This window comes from Nothobranchius furzeri, chromosome 4, assembly GCF_043380555.1.
Source record: "Nothobranchius furzeri strain GRZ-AD chromosome 4, NfurGRZ-RIMD1, whole genome shotgun sequence".
NCBI classification, from domain to species: Eukaryota; Metazoa; Chordata; class Actinopteri; order Cyprinodontiformes; family Nothobranchiidae; genus Nothobranchius; species Nothobranchius furzeri.
The window spans coordinates 5,076,103-5,100,845 of record NC_091744.1 but is presented as its reverse complement, the minus strand read 5'-3'; the positions used below and the strand labels follow the sequence as shown (position 1 = coordinate 5,100,845).

The window sequence follows — 24,743 nt, the reverse complement described above, 5'->3', positions numbered from 1 at the left end:
TATCTTGTCATTATTATTCTCATTTCCATATTATGCATCATGCCACACTTTATCCGTGTTGTACATAAATATTTAGATGACATCTTTTATTTGTCAGTTTATTTTTAAAAAGTGTCTTTTGGCTTGCTGTGACCTCCCCTGACTTTGTGTGTGTGTGTGTGTGTGTGTGTGTGTGTGTGTGTGTGTGTGTGTGTGTGTGTGTGTGTGTTTTGAGGTTGGGAGCCTAAGTCACACCCATCTACTTTCAGACCATGGGTCCCCGGAAGACAGAAAAAATCAATGCAAGTCAACGAGGCTAAAAACACTTTTTTCTAATTCCACTTGTTTTGTGCCATGGATTTCACATATAATGTCCATGAATTTAAAAGACACATTTTGATACCAAGAATGCACTTATTCTCAAACCGGGGGAAACGCTATTTTAGGTTTTGTGTGAAAATCCAGTCCAGGACTACAAATGCGCTTCACGAAAGTGACGTCATCAAACCAGACTTGGAAAACAACTGAGTGAAAATGGCTGTAAGTTCATCAAACTTCCCACAGGAGGAAAGAACCACCATAAATCTGGTGATTCTGTTAGTAGCAGCTACGTTAGGGGAGAGGAGATTATGTGGTGACGTCACATATGTGACGTGCCTATTTCTGGTGTGTAGTCATGCTAATTACAAACTTTTACAAGCTGATAAATCTCTACGTACGTGACTGGTGTGGTCGAAACACCCATCATTACTTTTCAGTTAAATTGCAGTACAACATAAGTGCGATCCAGGGCGTAAGGCTAAGCGGATTAGAAAATAGTGTTTTTAGCCTAATTGACTTGCATTCTTTTTAATGTTCTTCTGGGGACCCATGAGCCGATCGGAAAGGGTGGAGACTTAGGCTCCCTATAGCAATCACAATTTGCACTGCAACTCTTCTTGCTCTATAAAGGAATCCTTTTTGCAAGTATTTCTGTTCAAAAGTTACTAAATCCTGTTTCTCAGAGAAAAGCATTGTTGGAGTTGTACTTTAAAGACTCACTCAAAACAGAAATCCATGGGCAAACCTGACAATGACAACTACGGAAAAGGTAATAAAAAATGTTTGAATCAACTTCCACATGATTTTGGAGGCTGGACCTGTTTCACAGAAATCCATTTTGGTCTTGGCTGCTTTCAGGTTATCCTGTTGCTTATTGACGTAAACTAGGGTCATACAGGAAGTTACTGTTGTGGTAACACTATATACCTAGAAATACACTCTAAAAGCCAAATTTGTCACTTGGCAAGAACTTGTGGAATAATTCTAACAGACGCTATTTCTGCTCAAGCTGGAGATTTTCATCAAGTGATGCATAAACAAGCTATTTAAAAGAAAAATTACATGAAACTGGTCTCACCGATGATGTCATGTTAAAAGGGTTGAATGTGCTTCCCACTCGGTTGCATAAGTTGCTGACATCTGCCCGGCCAGTTGCAATGAACAAAGAGGCAGTGATTATCTGTAAGCAGGAAAGCAAATATAGGTGTGTGCAGAGATATGTTTGAATCTGAATATTTTGATATTGGGCACATGAGTAAAGAATACATTTCATTTTCAGCATCCTGCTGAGTGGTTTCCAAACTGTTTTTGCCAGGCTTCTGATCAAAGTGTTCTACTACTGTGATGACACCCCCCACCCACCGCCCCGTCACTTGTTATAGTTTCCATTCAAGCCCAGTCCTCTCAGTCTACGTAACTGTTTCCATCATTTAGTGGAAGGAGCCTCTTGGCTGCCTTTAGCTTGGTTTTGGTCGTTTATGTTGTATTTAGTAATGGTTTAACTTGCTAAAAACAACAATGTAAGTTCCATGTGCACATCCTGCATCACCAATTTATTGATGATAGAGCTGTTCACCACAAAAAGTGTGGTGCACATTTTTGTCATTAACCAAAATGGGGGCTTGTCCGGGATATTTTTGTAAAACTTTAGATTTAAACAACTGAAGTTGTATTTTATGCAAATAACATACTTACATTTGGATTTGCAGAACTGAGATCCGTCTCCAATGTAACATCACCTCTGCTTCCATCAGGAAACATTTGCTGAAGCTTGATGGGAAAAAAAATCATGAAATGTGAGTGAACATTTTGACACACTGCTGTCAAACTTTCACGGTAAAAATGTCCACTAAGCTAAAAGACTTTGTTGCTCAACTTAAACATCCAGTTAAATTGGACTATTAGTGCGTAATGCAAACGTTCAAGCTATTCCTCTCATTGTGTGAGTCTGTCTCAGTTTGCCTGTGTGACACCAGCTTGAATAACCACTGATTATTTCTTACTGAAAACAATTTCTCAATGATGTTTCTTTAAAGCTCTAGATGCAGTGCAATACCAAGTGTGGGGTTTCTGGAGTGCAGCTGACAAAGACAGCTGTTTCTCTGGTAAGCCTCAGTGAGCCTGTATTCACCATCAGCAGACAGATTGATGCTAAACTAAGCTAACAATCTCCTCCCTGCTTCCAATAACAATTGGAAGGATGGCAATGCTGTATGCATGCAGCAAGCATACTTGTTTTGGTCATGTTTTTGTGTCAGCTCAGCGTTGACAAGAAAGACTTTTTTTTTCTAAGAAAACCAATTTCTGCCTCATTCTCTTGACATAAAGATGTTTAATAGTGTGTGTCCCTTTGGCTGAAACCTTACTTTAACAAGGGGTCAGGCAGGAAAAAGACAATTATTACTACAGAGATAATACCAGATTGTGATAACTTGTTTTCATTCTTTGAAAAGAAACACTTTATTTTTCTAAACACTTTAACATAGGAAACACTTTGTTTATGTGTTTGAATAAATATCACGTGAGACAGGGGCTTCTTGTTGGGACATCTCAAAAGTGTTTCAGTGTGTTTGAAAAAGTTCAAGTGCAACTTAAACAAAACTGGCTTTGCTTAAAGTGTCCAGTGACATCATGATGGCTGCAGACAACGGAGAGTTTACAGTCTAAGTATTGTTAGATCTTTCTGCAGCATTTGACACAGTTGATTAAAACGCCTTATTTAAAATTCTCTGGAACTGTTCTAGACTGGTTCCGATTGTACCACTCTAACAGAGATTACAGTGTCTGCATAAACCAAATCATGTCAGATTCTACCGATCTGTTTTGTGGGGTACCCCAATGCTCTGTTTTGGGTCCACTCTTGTTTCTACTATAAAAACTCCCTCATGGTAAGATAATTGATTCGTTTCATAATGTTTCCTATCACCTACATGCAGATGACATTCAGCTGGACTGCTCCTTTAAGGATTCTGTGTTCTATAAACTCTCTGCATTACTAGATTATCTATCAGCTATCACCAGCTGACTAGAAGATAACTTAAAAAGACTGAATGTCTGATCATTGCCTCTGAGAGCACGGTTTCTCTGATTAGTCAACAACTTGGTCTTTTTGCTTCTGCCATTAAGACAAATTAGAGGAATTTGGGTGTTGTTTTTGACCTATCCATTTCTGGAAGGCCATTCAAAAACACTGGGCCAAAACAGTTTTCATCACTTAAGAAATATCCCTAAACTGCAAAGTTTGGTGTCAAAACATGAACTTGAAATGATTATCCATGCCTTTATCTCCTCCCGTTGAGATTACACTCTTCACATATATTAACAAAAAAGCCCTTGAACACCTTCAATTGGTCCAGAACTCTGCAGCAAGGCTCCAGAATAGAGCAAACACAAGGGCTGATGTGGCAGAATGGAGTGGATTGCTCCACCTGCCGCCACTTCCCCTTGGTTACGGAGCCAGCCAATCAGGGCCCTGGTGGCTTCCTCTAAAAGGCTCATCAAGGCAGGTGCATTTAGGCTTCTGAGTGCTGTTACTCCATCAGGCTTTTGATTACTGCTCCCTACAACTACTTAGAATCCTGACTATAACTTTCAGGGCTCTAGATGCACATTCCTCCCTATATTACTGAACTGTTAAAGACTTATGCTCCAACCCAAGCCCTAAGATCCACAAATCAGAACCTTCAAGAAGTTCCAAAGACCAGATATAAAAGTCGAGGTGATCGCTCTTTCCAGGCTGTTGTACTCTGACTTTGGAATACTTCCTTTATCCTTAAGTAGTACTGACAGTCTCAACATCTTTAAAAAGACAGCCGAAGACCCTTTTATTTAAAGCTGCTCTTACCTAAATCTTTTTTAGTTTGAACTAAAATTTAGAATATTTTTAGTGATATTTATGGTCATTTAATACTTTCATGACTTTGTATTTTCTGTTTTTAATTTCTGAGTTGTTTTGAAGATCATTCTGATTTTAAGAGTAAGATTTTGTTGTTCTCTGTGAAGCACTTTTGTGATTCTCTTTCTGTGATAAGTGCTATATAAATAACATTTACTTACTTTCTTACAAACAAGCAAGCTTAAATGCATCGCCAGATATTTTCTCAGTGTTCAACAAGTATCTGAATTCATCAAAGTAGGTGACTCCAACATGTTCTTTGTTGTGGTTCCTACCAGTCTGACTGTCCCCATCACTGCACCACTGAAAACAGCCTTGGCGATGGTCCATTGTCCATCGGTGTTTCTTTCTGCTAAGATGTTTGCACATCTCAATCTGTGGAGGGAACACACAAACACCTTGAGACAAGCTCAGGATGAGTAAACCACAACCTAACTCAGATGGATTGGCCCAGAGGATTTACTCTGTCACAACCTTTGAGTGAGTCAGCTTTTAGGAATGGTGAATGTTATGACTATTATGAACAAACCCAAAAGGAAACATTACTCTGTTCTCCAGCATTCTACTATCTGCAGGTAGCTGTATCTTCTATCAGATGCTGCTCTCGGTGGCAAAACAGATGTTTCCCTCCTCTACGAAGGCATCGGTGACTTTTCAAATACTTCAGTTTCATATCTTGTTGCCATTTTTAAAATCTTGCTTTTGTGACCTTAAGCCCGATGAATACTTCTTTTTTACAATAAATCATTAAGTAATTAATTCATGGAAGTGATGACTCATCACTTCCTAAAATTAAGGACTTGGTGTCATTTTGTAAAACAAATTTCACTTAATGTGTTTCTTTATTCATTCAATAATGACATGAATACATCTGTTCTTACCTTGATCCATTGTTGTAGTGAACAACCACAGATCTTCCCACAATGCTATAGGGTCCAGTTAGTGGCATGTTGGGGTCATTGTAGATGGCATCAAAGTTATTTTGGTTAGTGAGCAACCCAAACTTCCCACTGATGTCTCCAATCTCATACTGATCGACGGTGCCCACTCCAGGTGAGGGGGACATTGACGTGTTCCAGGCTAGTGGGTTATAGTGACCCAGAATGTTAGCATTTGAGCAGGGGTCTACACTGCCAGCCCTCAAGGGCAAAATGTGGACATGGTAGCCTCCAGCCATGGAAGTCAGATTTGCTAAAGATACATTGATAGTTGTAGGGCCTTGAGGAACAGCTTGAGAGAATCGCACCTGACCACTGGACGCTCCTGGACCAAACCAAGAACTTAAACCAGCAGCGGGAACACGTACCAATGTAATATTGGCACAAGCAATTCTCGAGCTTCCCCTGTTTGCCTCATGGATGACCATAGAACGACCAATAATGCCTGATATGCTCAACCAGGAAGCAACATCTGTGAAAAAATGTTTTGCATCCACTGCTCCTACATTGGTATCAAGATTAATGGTGCCTTGTTTGTTGGCGAGGTCTCCAGCCTCACAGCATAAGGGACAGGAAGAATTACAATAGCTGGCGTAGGTGCCATCAGTTGTGTTGATGCTAAACGGGTTCCAGTGACCTCCTGTTGTGCCGCAACGCCCCGCATCACCGTCCGTCTCTGAGCTAATGGGAAAAACGTGAACATGCCAGTTGTGGTTTTGGGTTGGCGTTGTTGAGGGAACTCCATAAGACAGATCCATGAAGATGGAAACGTCAGATAGAGGGTGGTTAACCAGCTGGGTAAACCAGACGTTACCCACCACAAGGTCCTGAAATGTGGCCCTGCCTACATTCACCTCTCCAGGATAACCAATGCTGGCACAAATAAATCTTGCACCACCTATCTTGTGAATCACGACTGAACGACCAACAATGCTATTTGCTCCAAACAGAGGGAGGTTGAAGTCAATGAACATGTCATCAGTTGAATTTTTTCCTGCTAGAGACATGTGCTTGCTGCTGAGATCACCCATCTCATACTTGTCGTGGGTTGACCCAGACCCATTAGGGTATAGTGGGCTAGTTGTGTTGATTGCAAATGGATTCCAGTGACCGCCAACATTATCATTTGAGCAGAGGTCTGACCTGACTGAAGGAACAGGAAACAAATGGACATGGTAAGGGCCGACTTGGCCCTGTAAGTTTGTCAGATTCACATTGATCTGTGTTAGGTCAAATGGAGAGGCCTGTCTAAAGATGAAGGATCCTTTGACTCCTTGCATATTCATAACAGCTCTCACTTCCTTCGCAGGCACATCATATAACTGAGCACACTTATAACCTGACCCAATGTTCAGGAGAAGGAAACTAAATCTGGTGGTGGTGGTGAGGTCGATACGTGATTTCTGGGGAGGCAAAAGGGTTCCAGCATTTACGACCCCCAGGTTTATCAATGAGGAAGACGCCAAGTTTCCAAGAAGTGCACTACAGTTCACCATATCACTTGTGGTTCCAAAGATCGAGATATTGGTTTGTTGGAGGCTCACCTGACCAACTGTCGCTAAGTCAGCAAGAAGCCTGGGGTTGGTGTTGTTTACGTTAGAACGTATGTAGACATTACCTACGACAGACTCCGTAAACCTGGCCTGACGAGTCAAGAGGGTTTGACCTTGACTCACAACTGCACATACTTTAACACCATCACATTTCTGGAAAGACAGTGAGAGGTCATCTAGGTTTAATCTTTGCTCAAAGAGGTTTGACACATTGATGCTGGACGGTGAGGTAAGATTAGCCATAAAGGCATAGAAGGGGGAGCCAATGTTTACGTCAGAACACGGCTGAGCAAAGTGTCCATACATGAGCGGGAACACGCTGAGGGAGAAGTTAAGTTTATCACAGGATCCAACTCCAGATATGTTTACAGTGGCCATCTTGGAGGTGGAGTTAAACTGAACCTGCCCTCTGACCCCTCCCATGTTGAAAGGCGCCAGAAACTGGGCGTTGGAAATGGAAGCTGAAAAAGAAAACAAGGACAAGTCAGCCCATTGTTAACAATACCTGAAAAAGTAAAATGCTGTTAGAAAATGAAACCATTGTGTTTAGTTAACTCCAATATTGGTTAATAAATTCTCATGATGTCATTAAAACATTTTTTAGCATATAGTTATTTTTTTGCAAATGTAAAAGTTTTTGCTCTTATGATGAATAATACTGAATTGATAAAGGGTTCATGTTATTATTTTTATTTAAAGGGACTTTACGGAGTTTTGAATTTTTATGCTCGCGATTGCCCCCTCAGGCCAAAAGCATAACGGCAGCTTCATTAGTAGGCTCGTGCATGAGGCGCGCATGCTGTACGTGCACACTCAACGAAAATAACAGCTGAGACAGTCCCTTGTGTGTGTGTGTGTGTGTGTGTGTGTGTGTGTGTGTGTGTGTGTGTGTGTGTGTGTGTGTGTGTGGTCCGGAGGACAGAGGACAGGAGAATGCGCAGCTAATTAATTAAATAATTTGGTTCTGTACCTTTCTCTTCAGCACAGCCGACAAAGGTTTATGATGGGTCAGTCTTCCTGCATGCTCAGATCATTCCCTTCCCTTGCTTGAAAAATTGTTCCAACATGAAAGTTGAACCCAGTTCTTTTTTATCTGTGAATTCAATGCCGTTCGGCGAGTCTCAAATAAAAATTTGGGCATCTAACTGTAAAAGATTATACCATTAATGTAAAAACGAAACTCTAAATAAACTATGTTCACATCAAGAATCAAACCCAGGTCTTCTGCACGAAAGTCTAAAGTCTTATTAGGCGAGCTAAAGCGCCTGTGTCAACCTTTCTATCTGTAACTTTTATTTCCCTGATCACAGCTGAAACAATGTTCAAAGAACGGTTCAGAGGGCTATGCCTGAGCGTGAACGCGCATGAAGCAGCCTGCTCGACCTGAGCATCTCTCTTTTTCTGTGATTTTACAGAAAAACAGGCAATCACAGTAAAAATGCCAGGGCTCATTCTACAGGACCAGGGCATTGCAGGAGAATGTATGAAGAAGACATTTATTATTTCTATACATGTTTTGGCTGTCAAACTTCCATAATACCCCTTTAAAAGTAATTAATACACTTGAATGACATACATTTGAATGTTTAAGCCATAAAAACTATTCATCCCTTAACCATTACCCTTTACCTTTGGGTGTTTGACACGCTGTATAGAACAGAGATTAGTAAGAATATTCCAATTTAAATTATATGGCAATAAATTCTGCCAGCAAATATTTGTTAGAAAAATAAATTTAATAATATGTTATTTCTTGTTGATTCTTAGTATTGTTTTTACTTCTTCAGTGAACTGAGAAATGCTTCTCAGCTCTTTAGAAGGGAAGTTCTGTGAAAAGGCTTATGAGTACCGTATTTTCTGGACTATAAGCCGCTACTTTTTCTCACGCTTTGAACCATGCAGCTTATAATGAGGTGCGGCTTTAGTCAACCAGAAAGGATGGATGCTGGAAAGTCTAATGAAGGAATGGTTAAAGGAGTACTACGGAAAGCGTCCAGGAGGATTTTTTTCACATTAAAATGGTGCTGCTTGTTTTCCCAGCTTCACCCCGGGATGATGACAGCAACATGGGGAGCGACTCTGACATCGCCACAGAAAAGGTATGTGATGAAGCTCTTCTGAGGCTGTTCAACTCCGACACTGAAGAAAATGACTTCAGTGGTTTCAGTGCGCAGGAGGACGATGAATAAACTAATCAATTACTTTTCTGTTTTGTTTGATACTGATCAGTTCAGTTACGTTCAGTTAAACTACGTTTTCAATTCTGTAGATATGTATATTGAGGTGCGCTCTATAGTCCAGAAATTATGGTAATTATTAACAAGTAACTTCTTTACTAGTTCTGGTAAAAATGGTTCCAGGTAAGGGATTGATTTAGCATACAGAGCAAAACATTTGCAGTGCATCATCTGTAAAATCAGAACTAAATATTTTCAGGCCTTCATAGTTTTACAACCACTAAATTCAAAAGGACAAACATTTGACACCAACACAGCAAAAGCAACTGAGCCAAATTGTCAACATGCATTTAACCGAAATGATTAAAAAACAGACACCAGCTTGTTCAGCTTGTTCCTGAACATCTGCAAGCAAAACGTTCAAGTATCATTGAGAAGCTTCTGAAGCTGCACTAAGAATAGCCTGACGTTACGCGTGCATTCAGCCTTAAAACACGAGCGCGGAACTTGGCAAAGTTGAAACTGAGCGCATAATTTAGAGAAGTGAATATACAGCGGGGCAAACAAGCGTTTAGGCAGCCTGTGCACATTCTCCAACTTAAAAAGATGAGAGAGACCTGTAATTTTCATCATAGGTATACCTCAACCATGTGAGACAAGTTGAGAAAAAAATCCAGAAAATCACATAGTCTAATTTTTTTATTACTTATTTACAAATTTTGGTGGAAAATATGTATTTAGTCAATAACAAAATTCCATCTCAATGCTTTATTATTTACACTTTAATGCAGGAATTTGAGAAATATTACTTTAATTTATAATTGTAGCGTCATGAATGTCCTGTTTTTGACCTAAAGGTCATGATCTGCTGCGTCTGCTCGAGCAGAGACATAAAGTCTCTGACACAGGCCTAATCTACATGAGATACTGGCCAAGGTCTTTCATGCACTCTGCTCATCTGAACTGCTTCACCTCTGTTACAGCTCAAGACGAAGACGAAGAACTATTTTGATAAATACATAATCAAACAACGTTAGTTATTACCAATAATAATGTGAGCCCAATGTTCAATCAATCTGTGAAATGACAATGTTACTACTTGATATTATAATTCTGTGATCAGTAGTATTTTACAAGTAATTATAATCCCGGACATTTGCACTAGACACTGATGAAACGTAATGCTAAAGTCACACGACACATTTCCTTTCGTCTGATCCAATCAGAACCTTCGTTTCTGATGCGAGGCGTGGTTTTCTGTGGTGTTTGTATAAACCCTCTTTTGCATGTCAAATTCTGATTCGCCAGTAAACCAAAATATGACAATTATAAAAACTATTCCACGCCACCTTTTCTTTAGTTCAAAGCGTTCTAGAGAAGTCTCGGACAGGCCATCCGGACTTCCCCATCAGCCAAAAAGAACCTCGACGAGCTGGATAAAATCTGTTGCAAGTGACACCTGACCGCAATGGTTCCTTCAGAATAAAAGCAGAACCTCACGACCCCTTCAGGGTCTCGCTGACGCCAATGATAACCTGTCGTGACCTGGAAGAATTCCAAGACTAATTTGGTCGGCACCGCTGCTTTTCTACTGGCTTCGGTTCCAAGGAGGCTCCAAGAGGACCTCAACATTCTGGATCTAAACGGAGGCTTGCCCTGGGTACATAGACCAACAGATGGCGTCTCATGTGTGTTATAAATCTCCAACTATAGTTTAGAGCAAAACATTCACTCCCACTCAGAACTAAATGCTTCTCCGGATCCGCTGGTTCTGATAGCAACATTCCACACATACACCATCATCTCACATCTCATTCCACCTTAGTTCCATCAGTCCACCGAGTGTTTAAAGTTAGTCTTGTTTAAATTGTGTAGAAATACATTTCTAAACTATTATAAACCTGACTCTCTTTCTTTCCTCTGAGTTAATACAAAGTGTTGCTTAATCCCTGCAATAAAAAGTTCCGATCTTCTGGTTAAAATATTCAAAGGTCCATCAGATTGATATTTCATATTTCTATGGAATCTCACATGTTATGGTTCATAAGTAAGATGTAAATTACCCATCATTACATTATTAATTCTTTGTAAACATAAAAAAAGATCTTCCACACAGTGAATTAAAACGAGTGATATGATATAAATGTGTACAGATACAAATAAAAACATGCATATTGTTTGAGGGTTTGCATTAATGAAGCAACTTCCATGGTGTTTACTGGTTAATTTGCTGTGTTTTAAATTCACCTTCACAGTAAAAGATAAAAAATATGCTCACAAATATCAAACATCCCCACTCAATGCCAATTCTAAATACATGATCACAAAATAAAAACCTTCTTAATGCCGTTTTGTCTTTGTTTGTTTGTTGACTTTTGTTATTTTATGCAATCTCGTTGGAATGTTGCAAAAACCAAATTGTGCAATTAAAATATCTTTGAATCTGTAATGGGCTGTGCTGAGCTAACCTCTCTCTGGGCTGAGTCTTTCTGTTTGCAGGTGGGCGTGTCCCGGAGAGCAGCTGCTGTGAATCTTCTCATCAGAGGTCAGGGGATTTAAGGAGACAACCCATCAGTGCCGGATGATTACTCAGTATTGGTAGTATCTCGCATGCACTCTGCCTGTCTCTGACTTGTTGTCTCCTATGTTCCCTGCTTGCCTCGTACTTACCTGCCCTGTCCCCCCCCCCCCCCCCCCCCCCAGGTACCTCTCGTTCATTTGACTGCACTCCTCTTCAAGAAAGAAGCTCCCAGAATCACCCTGCCTGCCAGCCACGCCGCTCACCCTGACCGCCTGCTCTCCAACGCTCACCTGCCTTGCTCGGATACTTTGGATTCCTGCACTCAGCTCCCAGCCATCATCTCTGCCCCCCACAACCATCTCGCTCAGCCAGACCTGACTCGCCCTCCTCTCAAGCTCCCCAAACGCTCTGGAAACCATAAGCCTCCTCTCACCCCGTTTATTTGTATTTTCCTGCAACTACTCATCATTGTCTCTGCTACAGAATGCTATTGGACCCTCCCGAGCCCCAGACCTTCACCTGCACTTCTACCAAATGAAATAAATACTTTTTTTACTTACCTTTGCCTCCGTGGTGATTCTACACGTCGTGGGTCAAAAAAACTACACCCCAACATGACAGAATCTAACTTAGATCAACAACTTTTGTAAGACCAAGTTGCAATCATGAGTGAGCAGGATACACGGCATTATCAGGTACAATTAAGTTATTAGCCCTTTAAAATGCTGTGTGTTATTTGGCTCTTACAAAAATCTACTTTGACTATTCTTAATCTGTTGATCTAAAAACAATGATTGCCTCATGGAACAGAGCTGCAGGGAAGTCATCTACTTTTGTAACACCTGGGGTAGGTGAAGGTTTGCGGTGCTTTTTGTATGCATCTGATCATAAATAAGACCAGTTTCCATTCCTGATAAAATCTCAGAGAGGGAACTTTCGGTTCTGTGCCATGAAGTAGCCTGCATGACATTTAAAATGAGAGAACAGTGAAAATGCTCCCTTCACAGCAATTCCACTTGTCATTTTTAAGGATTAGACTAAATTAAAGTGTAAGCAAGATGAAAATGAAACTATTGAACGACAGAGCTGGTCAAACATTACAAACACTTCTCATCAGCTTTAAACCAGACGTTTTTGTGCCTTTTTTGTCAGGAAAAGAATAATTTGGAGCTACTGAGACATTAAACCTTCCACTTTCCTGTCTGAGGCACATAATCCAAACCTACACAAATGCACGGATCAGGACATGTAAACTATCTGGAAAAAGATTAAAAACTACTCACCAACTGACAGAAACAGCAGGGAAGCAATAAAAAGGCCCATTTTGGCAAATAGGTGCAAAGTGCAGAGCAAACTGAAATTTCTGACTAAAAACCTGAGCTTCCCTGCAGATCAAGAGTTCAGATTAGATAAAAACAAAAACAAATGGGTCTTTTTTTTTAAAGACTAATGAGTAAAAACACTGATGTTGAAGCTGTTTCTGTGCCTGAGTGTGCTCTCTGCAAACGTGTCACCTATGAGTGGTTTTTAAGCTGTGTGCAGCCTCCGTTTTTCTTGTTTTTTTTCTCCTCCAGCTGCCTGTGATTGGCTGCTGAGGTTACTCAGCCTCATGAGTGGAGGCAGGGAGGGGAAAAAAGAGACAGCATGCCCGAATGGTTGGGCATGGCTGGTTTCCACTCCGTTCAGGTAAAAATAGAAGTAGGAAATAAAAACACTGTTCATGTGCTTAATTAAAAATAAAAACGTCTGATTGTCCTATGTGATGCTGTTTAGAGGAATGATTGGGGCATTGCCGGAAATAAACAGTTGATAAGTTGACAGCAAAGTCATCTTCAGGCTTTTAAAGGTGCACATTGCAAAATAAAAGTAGTTCATCAATGAGTAGAGTTGCAGATCCCTCTCACAGGAACAACCCTTTCTAACACCATCCCATCCTCCCATCCCCAGCTTGTTTAGCGCAACTCAAATCTGGGGGAAGCAATCCCTTTCCACATACCCACAAGGGAATCCCTTAACGTCCTGCTACCAGACACTTCAGGACCCCCACAGGTTTTCTCTGTCCATGCCCAGTCACTGAGATGAATAGAAACTGGAAAAAGAACAAAAGACAGCTCACAGCTTTCTAAACAAAAAAACAAACACCCCTTTATTTTGGATGGTTCTGCTACAAATTTTAGGTCCATCCTCCATTGCGAATCCAAATTCAACAATGTCTTAAAAAAATAAAGACACTGAAAAGGCTGCAGCATTACTGTGTGGGTTTCATCCTCACACGCTCCCACTGTGTTCAGGTGCTTGGTTAAAAATCAACAAGGCAGCGACTAGCAGTGGACTACAGTTTCAGAGAAGAAAGCAGACTTTATGACCTCCCTGCTCTTTTTGTTCTGCCTTGTAAGACTTGTTGTAAAATCAGGTCTTCTTTGTCTAGAACAGTAGCTTCAACTTAAAAGACCACCAAGCTGCTCAGTAACATTCCTAAGAGATTTCCGGGTCAGGCTAGAGGCCTAGTGTGACCCCGGGCTCCTTTTGCCAAGAAATACCTTGGAGGCATCTTGATTACATGCTTGAAGCATCATGGCTAACTCTCGTCAACATGGAGGGGCAGCAGCTTCACAGAGAGTCCTACCTGCACATCCAGCGTAAGGAGATAATGTTGGTGCAGTCATGTCAAACTCAAGGCCTCAATTCAGCTCATATTACGCTTTTATCTGATTCCAAGGTTATTCACTGTTGGTGGGTTGTTTTATGATTAGATTAAATAAGATTATATTTGTGTGTGTGTGTGTGTGTGTGTGTGTGTGTGTGTGTGTGTGTGTGTGTGTGTGTGTGTGTGTGTGTGTGTGTGTGTGTGTGTGTGTGTGTGTGTGTGTGTGTTTGTGTGTGTGTGTGTGTGTGTGTGTGTGCGCGTGTGTGCGTGTGTGTGCTCGTGTGTAATACACATACTGCGATGATGAATTAAACATGTTTAGAACAAAAAATCTATACACAAACGTCTGAGATTAAACAAAAGTACACCATTAATCAAGTACTGAGTTCCTTCTTCAACGTTTACAAATGATTCAAACTACAGGTCCCAGAATGCACCAGAACAGCCAGAGTGTCAATGCAAGTAAAGCCTTGTAAAACCCAGTTGCAGCCCTCTCGCCATTCTGATGTTGTTTTCATTAGCCTCATGCTGAAGGCAGGAGTCCGATTCAGTCCAATGGAAAGAGCCGAAGCAACGGTGGGCGGTGACGACAGGTGGGTGGCAGAGTTTTCTTTTCACCGACATCACAAGGACTAAACCTGTTGGGGCTGCAAATAGAGCCTCTAACACTGTAACTGTGAAACAGAACACCAGGGCGAGTACAATGGTCTCAAAACACAGCAGAAACACAGAAATAGAAGGACATGGATCAAATCTCAAAGCAGATTTTTGTCCTCTCATGAAACGGACTGGCTCATCTATTGTTAGTGAAATGAAGAAAATATATCTAATTTCAGAGCAAACCAGACAATAATTTACTTGTAAATAAGTAATTGTTGCCGGAGCTGTCCTTATCTTACTTGAGTTTTGAGAACACATAGCAACAAAAAAGTATTATTATTTTAAATACCACTACTAATTCACTACTTCCAATACTTCAGCTAGTATCTATGCTGTTTCTGTGGGATTTGTACGATTAGAGAGCATCATTCATATGTCCCTCATGCTCTTTGGGCACTCTTTCGCATGTCAGTTTTGAGCATTTAAGGATCACGGGGTACGCAAACCTATCCACCACGTTAAGGTGGTGAGTCAGCGGATAGGATTTTAGCAGTTTTATAAATTTTTTTAATTGTAAACAACAACAACAGATTATTCAAACATCAATTTCCTGAAAGCGTAGGTCAGGGTACTCTTTGAAATTGTTTAAAAAATAAAATGTTGACCCAAGGGTGTTTTTGAGGTTTATAACCAACATTTTTCTAAATAATATTTATTATCAACAAAATTGCATGGGCACTGGTCCTGTTCTGGTAAAAACTAAATCCCAAAATAAGTATGAACATTAATTTAGAATAGTTTAGATAATTGTTAGACTTTTTAGAATATTCTAGCACACTTTAGAGTATTATATTAATTGGAGAATATTACAGAATGAACGAGAACCTCGTGATTTCAGGCCTCTATAAAACATGGCAAATATCTTGTGCCAGCAGGCAGGCCTCTTTTAAAATTTATTAATGGAATTTTCCATCTGTAATTATTAATTTTACCATCATTCTGAAGGTTATATCAATAAAACAACAGATTTTCCCTAAAAACATACATAATTCCTTCAACTTGTTCAGGGATGATCAAATATGGCAGCTACGATTTTCATGCTACGATTTCAGCAACTTCTTTGAGTTTAACACATTTATTCTTGTTTTGCACAACATGCAAGAAGGCAGCTTTTGAGTTTTGCAGACGTGGTACTCATTGCTGGCCCTAGAGGGCCAGTAGCAGCAGGTTTTCCTAGTTTCCCCACTCCAACACACCTAATTCAGTGGTTTTATCTCCTGTGCAGCAGCTCATCAAGCTCTTCAGAAGCCTTCTAATCACCTGCTGGTTGAAATCAGGTGTGTTGAAGCAGAGTTCAAACGAAACATGCTGGATACCGGCACTGCACTAACCCATGCTAGTGGCGCAACTTGTTTCTAGCTTGATCTCTGATGTCTGGTTGAGTAAAATCCCATAATTCTAGTCGATATTTATGATGTATGTGGAAGTGTCTAAGTATAGACAATCTAATTCTAAAAAACATTTTGGCCCCATCTGGCCACCCTTATCAAAGATTTCTGGAGGCGCCCCTGCACACTCATGGGTTGTTGAATACTTGGAGCTGCACAACATCAACAGGAGTCTGAGCCTTCATTGCAAACTGAGGCCCAATCCCAATACTCACACTTGCACCCTTGTGCCCTTCATTTGTGCGTTCCCGGCCCGGGGTGCAAGTGCATAGAGCGTACCGATTCTCAAAGTTGGCCACGCCTCCATTGCACCCTTAATCTGCACTTCACCCAAGTCCGCAGTGATGCGGACCTCGGGCAAGGGTGTTACCCACAAGTCATTGCTGCGGGAGAAAAGGCTCAAGTTCCTTTTCTGAAAATATGTATTTTCTAATGAAATTAGTTGATGCTCTAAAACTTTTAGACAAAGCAGCAATACATGAAAATTTATTTCAAATAACTGTTTGACTGTTTGTTTAAAAGTTGTTAATAAAGGTTTTTGAAATAAGTGTCACAGCGACCAGCATCCCAGCATGCGTTGCGAACGATGAAGCGGTGCTCCCTGTCTCAATTATGCAATTATTTGCACACTTGCACTCTAACCCTACTGCACACTTTCTCCAAGTGTACTTTGCTGAAGTCGGCAGGGCGCAGTGTGAGTACTGAGATTGGGCCTGAATAGGGCTAAAGAAAACCACCCTTGAGGCCAATTGTACAAGTATCCATCAAATGTGGCATATACCAAGGATACACCCTGTCCCCACTACTGTTCTGCATAGGTCTGAACCCCCTCAGCAAAATAATCTAGACTGGCTATGGATACCAACTCTAGAATTGAACCAAAGTCAGCCACCTCTTCTACATGGATGACATAAAGCTGTAAGCCAAGAGCGAGCGAGACATCGACTCACTGATCCACACCACCAGGATCTGCACCACTGACATCGGAATGTCATTCGGACTTGAGAAGTGTGATCGGATGGTGACAAAGAAAGGGAAGACAGTCCGCACAGAAGGGATCTCCCTCCCAGAAGGAACAATAGCAGACATCGAGGACAGCTACAAGTACCTTGGTATCCCACTAGCAAATGGCAACCTCGAAGAAGCCGCAAGGAAAGGAGCCACAGCCAAATGACCTAAGAGTAAGGCAAGTCCTAAGAAGTCAGCTCAATGACAAGAGCAAGATCTGGGCAATAAACAGCTCCTCCCTGCCAGTAATCAGATATCCTGCAGGAATATTAAGCTAGCCAAAGGAAGAAATACAGACCACAGATGTTAAGACAAGGAAGCTCCTAACCATGCATGGAGGGTTCCATCCCAAATCCAGCACCCTGAAGCTGTACACTAGCCGTAAGGAAGGAGGCCGAGGGCTATTGAGTGTGAGAGCCACTGTCCAGGATGAAACATCCAAGATCCATAAGAGCATCACCGTTAAACTTGATGGAGTGATTACTGACACGGTGGAAGCATTAGCTAATAAATGGACAACTAATTAGATAACATTACTTTGATAACTATAAACTCTTAGATAATAAGTCAAACTTCTCCTTTAAGTATAAATTTCTGGAAGCACATGGAGACCTGCAGTAGGTTCCACCCAAGTTCCTCCCACTGACGCTAGAATCGAGACAAAAAGATCTGTAACACTGTAGGATTTGAGGTTTGTACCTGTAGAATGCAATGTGTGTTTTGAGAGTTTTGATTTCAAACTTGTACCTTGATTTTTTCAATTTGGAAGTCTGCTAGTTACAAAACGAAAGTTTCATGTTTCTGAATGAATGCTTGATGTTACAAAATGAGTAGTAAATGTACAAAATAAAAGTTTGATTTTACAAAATAAAAAATACATGCACAAAATACAATGTTCCTGTTACAAAACAAGAAATACAAGTACGAATTGAGAATTACAAGTTAGAAAACTAAAGTTACAAGTTACGAATCCAAAGTTACAAGTTACGAATCCAAAGTTACATGTGATGAAACATGTTCGAAGTTACAAAACTTGGTACAAGTTACGCTGAATATTGTCCCAATCCTAGTTCCATAAGTGGCCGGCCACCATCTTGGATGGGTCTATTCACCCCCCAGTGCATAAATTTTTACTGAGGAAGGCACTTACTGAGTCAAAAAACACATTTTCTTGTGCTTTTTCACAAAATCAGACACATGGTATGACATGCTAGTTAAAATATAAATATAATGACATACAATAAAGAACATTAATTAAAATATAAAATCCTAACAGGTAGGCTAGAAAAGTCCCACATAGTTGCCCACTCTGCGTTGACTCCAGTTGGGTTTTTGAGAGTGAGGAACCCATCCAATATGGCAATGATGCTGTCACGCTCTCCAGTACCTAGTGAGGCATCTATGTATTCATGTCTATCTCAACAATGCTTCACCCTCTCCAACACATACCCTGCCTGGCCAAAAGCAAGCCACTGCCTGGATTTCACAGCAAAGAGGTACAAAAATTCCAAATGGGCATTTACTAAATAAATATGTCTGACAAAACGTTGTTTAATCTTTAACAACCACGAGAAAAGATGTTAATATTTTACCCTCACTGGCACGCATCAATCAGAGAGAACAGCTAAGGGGACAGCAGAAATGACTAAAACAGGTTAATAAATGTCCAACACCACTAAAATCAGGAAGGAAAATGGGGAACCATTGTCTTCAAGGACAAAATGTGATCAGAATACATCCTGAATGATCATGATCAGTAATCACTTAAACATTTGGTGAAATCTAACAGAATGTGACAGTGTGAGCGTCCTGTCACAGTGTCCCGATTGATCATGCGCCATGGCTACTTGGCCAAGGGGATGTCCCTTTGGCTGACTGTTTAGCGCACATGACTCTCACCCGGGAGTCTGGGGATCGAATCCCACCCGGGCCCTCGTTTCTCCACCCTGCCACAAGAAGAAAAACAAAAGTAGAACAGTGAAAAAGGGAATTCAAGAGATTGGGACTGATTATCTAGGTAGCCACACATTTTCAAGTGAGTATAAAGATTGAACTCTGCAATGAAAGGAGGTCTGGTGAGTCCAGGTGGACCCTCTCAAAGTACTGTACAAGTCTGTGGGATGGTCAGTGATCTGGGATTGCTGCAGTTGGTCCGGTCTAAGTTATTGAAGGTTGTTTTTATCCTCTCTGGTTGTGCGGCTCCATACAATGATGACAATGCAAGGATTCATCAAGCTTACATTGTGAAAGAGTGGTTCAGGGAGTGAGCAACATCATCTCCACACCTGCATCAGCCACATCCGGACAATTGGTGGCTGTTTTTATTGAAGGGGGCCAGTCAGTGTGTAAATGAACAATGATGAATTCATACATGTTTTTCAAAACATGTTTCCATTCATCCTGAATATAAAATGCTAATCCTAACATCAACTTATAAGGACAGTTATTTACTTTAGTTCTTTGACATAAATTAGAGAAATGTTTGATTTCAGAACACCTTTTTTATTGTTTGCTATCAAGCTAAAGGCCAACCCCATTGGAATGACCAAATGGCTGAATGGCACAGACAATGGTTTCAAATTTTCTTATCTAGTTAGCAGTTTCATCTGTGTGCTTTCAGGTGCTCCAAAAGGCTCTGGTCTCATGGAAGTCTAGTATGAAGTCTAGCCAGATTTGCCACGTTTAAATCGATACACAGATAAAGATTTCTCCCAAAAATGGCAAAACATATTAGTCATGAAATGTGAGAAGTAAAATATCAAGTGTTTTCCTCTTTGGGTGTTCTGATAAGCTGACTGAAATACAATGAAGGGTGAGTGGTTGCAGGTAAATATGGAAACTTACTTCTTCCTCAAACATGATAACTTTTTTGTTTTCGGCATTAATGAGAATGAAAAGATTTGAATTTGTTCTAAAGTTGTTTAGCTGTTTGATGGTGTTCAGTATCAAATGTATTAAAACATTTAGATGAACAAGGGGCTTTTTGTCGTGCATTTTCATCAGCTCTCTTTACATAGCACTGCACTGCAAAACTGATTTTAAACCAACAACTTGTAAAAATAAATTTAAAAAGAACAAGTAGGTAAATGAGAAATGTTTCAAGTAATAAAAACATTTGAAAGAATACCCTAACCTGAAAACCAATGCTCTGTCAATGTCAATGAAGTCGTTATTAGGATAAGGCCAAAATGGATAGAGGCTATCAATGTTAAATACATAACCTCTGCTATAAAAATAGTTTATATATATTTTTTCACATATACATAAAATGTATGGCCTAAATCAGTGAGCCTTTGGATCCCCCCCCCCCCCCCCCCCAACTGTCCTCCTCTAATTATTCTCCTGATCTGTTGTAAGAAATTAATTTCCACAATGTGGGATCACTAAAGTCTATTCTATTCTATTCTATTCTATTCTATTCTATTCTATTCTATATTAATAAATTAAGATACAATAATAATTAATTTTAGAAGAGCATCTGGCCTTGGTGTCTTCTGGAATAATCTCCAACCCTTGAACAAATTTCATTGAGGACCCCTGATCTAAGTGATCCAAACAGAGGTGTTTTTTTTTAGATATTTTTACTAAAAAATGTAATTCATGATTCTTAAGCTTACTGTGTGTGTTGTGTGTACACAATAACGTAAATTCAGCTTTAATAATTTTCATTCTACACAAAATCTCCATGTGTTTGAAACCCCTCTAGAGAGCTGTGATTGGCCAGCCAGAATGCTGTTGGGGGTGCAGAGGTTCCAGTGGAACGTTGCTAGACCAAACTTTGCAAAGCAAGAATTTGGTCTAGTTCACTAGGTTATGAGATCTCTGCAGCTCTTTGATGACACCAAGGGTTTCAGTACTGATCTTGTTTAAAAATAAATAAATACATTTCCACAATGAATTGATTCAACATATTGTATTGTCCACTAGATGGCGATAGTAAATAACTGAAATGATGTATATGATCATTTTCCAGAGGAAATAAAGGTAAATGAAAATCTTATAATTAATCCATAATAAAAATAACTTACATTAAACTAGTTATAGGAAGTGCTATGCACAAGTTGGACTTATGATAGTGATTTGCTATTGATTTATTATCTATTTTTAAATCACATCTTAGTATTCATGCACAGAATATTAATAATGTTTAAATCGCTCCATAAATGCTTTAATTCTCAACGGTGTGTTCCCCTAAATCAGGAAAAACTTGGAAAAATTCACATGACCGCTTGAATCACGTGTGCTCAGATTTAGGCGAGGAATTTGCCAAAAACTGCTCTTTTGTTGTTGGTGAACGGCAGTCTGACTTCCTGCCATATTGTGATCCGGCGTTTCCGCGTTAGCTTGCATGTTAGATCTGTAAGGCATATAAGCTAGCTGCATTTGCTCCTGGCTTTGGGCTGACTTACTTTGTAGTTGTTTGAAGATCGGTGAAGGCTGTCGGACACGGGCTGTGTTTGACCGGAACCAAAACCGATTTCGAAATAAAAAGAATGTCCGAGGAAGAAGTGCGTGGCTGCTGGCTGGATCCAAGCGGAGTTTCTTTAAAACAGGTACTCACTATAGTCCGTTTACTTATGCGATACGCAACAAATGGCCGTTTGCATTTATGAATTTATAGGCCGACGTTGCTGTTTTACAACCATTGGTTGTGTTCTATTCAGCTTTGTGTAATATTACTTTTATTATGGAGCGGTTATGTCAGGTTACATTTACTAAACGTTATTATTTATTTTATACCACATGCTCTTGTTAGGTTTTATTTAGTGTTATAGAAACGATTTTGTATTATTGTGTGTTTTCTTAAAATGACGAGTTATTTATTTACATTTATTAAATCGATTATTCGGTCAAAATATTTTACTCACAATCTTGGTTCAAGTGGCCTTTGTAACCCTTAACAAGAACTTACAACATTTCGGTGCAGTGAAGTTTCTTCGTAAGGCTATTTATAAACGAGTTTAGTGAATGGTTGCTCATTCTTGTCATGCAGGATATTTGAGACTTTCTTTGTTTTGCTGCTGCCTAAAGAGGTTAAGGTTACTTACAGTTATGTAACATATCTCCCGTAACGGGGAGATTCTTACAAACTTAATGCAACATACTTAAAAAAATACTTTTTAAAACAGACAACTTTCAGAAATAAATCAACTAAAACATGACCAATTTAAGAAAGATAGAATTAACCAACACATACTGAAAACCAGTCATGGGTTTATCTGATCGTTTATTTATTTCATTCTTAGGGTTGTTATCACATTGTCAAAAAATCTGTTTTTGACATACCATCTGCTGGTTATTGGGAAATCTGACAGTCGGAACAGCAGCGTTGAGATGGGAATAAGTGACAGAGCAACACAGGCTGTTTTGAAAAATACAATTTACAACACAATCTGCCATGTTTTTAAAAAGCAGACATGGATTATTTAGCATTAAGATATCTCCCCAGATTGGTCAAAGCTGTTTTTTTTTTACCCATGTGGCTCTGTGGTAGAAGAGTAAAAGTGATTCCTAGAAGGTTTTAAAGCACCATCACCTGTTTATGTGATCGTATAAGATCATCTTAGACTGTTTGGGGAAAAATGTGAATGTGTTTGGGGAAAGATGCTTAGAAAAAATAAATCTGTGATTGTCTACACTAGTGAATTCTACAGTAGTTAAACTGTAATGTGACGCAACGTTGCAATGCATTGTGGGATGTAGCTCTTGACAAGCAAACATGTTTTTTGCATGGGTGCCTATGGGATCTAAGTCACTCTGCTTGTCTCAAAATAGTATTTTTCTTTCCTAAAGATGTTCAAACAGGAAGGAAGGAAGCGCCGCTGTTGTGGGAGGTGCTAATCCGATTCTAGATACCCAGATTGGATGACAGAAGGAGGTAAGGTCCTCGACCACTTGAAACAGCTGGAAAGGGAAACGGGCCAAGCTAGTTGGAAGAGGGGATTATCAGTGTGGAGCAGAACAAGGTTTGCACGTATATTTATTCCATACCAGTTTGCCAGTGGGGAAGGTTCTACATCCGAAAATAACGAGCCAATACTAGCAATGATCTCAGATGTGGAGTTAGCCAGGGGGCAGTGGTGTAAATATAAAGTCCAGCTGCACGTCTCGGCCAAGCATCCAAACAAGGACAAAAAAGGCTTTTGACAAGACAGAGGTGGGTAGTATGTAAAAATATTAACACAAATAATAACCTAAGAGTAGGGCTGCACGATATTAGGAAAACCTGCGATATTCGATTACAGTGCTTAATATTGCAATATCGATATTACGATAAATGAACAAATACTAAAGTATGCAGTGTTGATGTGAAAACGTTTGTTTTTATCCCCAAATTGAACAAGTTTACCTGGATCTTAAAAAGCAGCTCAGATGATGAAACTGCTACTATGATTCTGATAACAAGCTAACTAACTGAACTAGCTCCTCTTAAGATAACCGGCTAGCAGAGCTTCTGACTGACAGTTTATGTGCAGCAGCAAATCAACTATCCTGATTAACAAGGTTATAAAAGCTCATAAAGGGAAAATCACTTTGATGTGTGGGGGAACTTTTCCAGGCCCTCTTTAGCAGGGTGGGACTGGGAGGAGAGTGCTGTAGCCTTTTAGCTGGAAGCTAACCGGAGCCTGGGGCTAACGGTGGGTTGGTTCACCGGCACGTGTCGGAGTCAGCCCGGTTACTAACAGCTGCTTAACGACACCGAGCGGACTCACGTTCACGTTTAAAGCAGCGCTGATTCAAAGTGCGTTCGTTAATCTGAGCCAGCATGATGAACAAGGGAAGCGAGTGGCAGCGGAAAGCGGGGGCGGAGTGGAGATAGTGGAAATTTTGGGGTAAGGGTCTACGTAGGGGGCGGGCGTATTACGTGAACGGACCCATCTGATTGGCCGCATATCAGAAGGGCTACATTTGATTGGTCAAATAATACTTCCGCGTAAAAAACAGAGCTGGTTTACAAAAAGTTGATGTATGACACGGATGGAAATGTTTGAACCAAACATTTATCGCCGTTTTTGACGTGCTTTGCGATGGGCCTATCGCACGTCCTGTTATCGCGATGACGATAATTTTTCGATATATTGTGTAGCCCTACCTAAGAGTAAAAAAAAAGAACTTGGGCATTGATGTTTAAATATGGTGTCTGTCAGGTTGTTTTTATGGACAACCATGTGCTTTGTCCGTGTATTTTCAGTGGGTGAATGCAGTTTACCTAACATTAACACCCAACAGCACTTGCATGGTGACGTCAACTGTAGAATACGCTATTCCTGCAGAAATATGACAGATATCCTCCCCTCCCCTTCCCAATCCAACCTTTCTCATGCTTTCCTAAAACACAAAGCTCCCACATCTTCTGCACTTTGGTTATTAGAGATATTTCTCAATCTGTAATGGCTCTCAGAGGATATCCATTTCCACACCAAAGCTTAGATCCCCAAACTCACAAAAAAGGCTGTGAAAATGTTGATAGTTAGACAAGGCTTCATTATGTTATGGTGAGCTCTTTGTAAAAAGATGTCTACCAGATGGACGTGAGATCCTGGGCTGTTTACTCCTGTTCGCTCGGGCAGATGTGGCCCTTCACCAACTCAGGGAGTTCCTGTAAGTCAGAGATTTACCCAAGAGCCAAAGTCAGAGGAGATCCATCCAACTTCA

General features: G+C 40.3%; 2 protein-coding genes across 5 annotated transcripts in view; one reads left to right on the top strand and one right to left on the bottom strand.

The window, feature by feature from the left end:
• The window catches only part of cusr (Copper-only SOD repeat protein), a 38,653-nt gene extending 25,230 nt beyond the window's left edge, over positions 1–13,423 (bottom strand). Inside the window, exons 1-5 of the mRNA XM_054743589.2 lie at positions 12,668–13,423; positions 5,077–7,147; positions 4,471–4,570; positions 1,996–2,070; positions 1,379–1,480 (exon numbers count right to left, since the gene is read on the bottom strand). Coding sequence (XP_054599564.1) covers positions 1,379–1,480; positions 1,996–2,070; positions 4,471–4,570; positions 5,077–7,147; positions 12,668–12,707 — 2,388 coding nt within the window. The 5' untranslated portion in view covers positions 12,708–13,423. The remainder of the gene's footprint in view (positions 1–1,378; positions 1,481–1,995; positions 2,071–4,470; positions 4,571–5,076; positions 7,148–12,667) is intronic.
• Positions 13,424–21,492: 8,069 nt separating this feature from the next.
• Positions 21,493–24,743, top strand: part of add3a (adducin 3 (gamma) a) — a 162,745-nt gene continuing 159,494 nt past the window's right edge. For 3 of the 4 annotated variants that reach the window (XM_070550012.1, XM_070550014.1, XM_070550013.1), the window contains exons 1-2: positions 21,493–21,640; positions 22,881–22,965. The gene's annotated coding sequence lies outside the window, so the exon portion shown is untranslated. Of the gene's footprint in view, positions 21,641–22,437; positions 22,966–24,743 lie in introns of those variants that run through there. The other variant, XM_070550015.1, reaches the window with a different exon arrangement.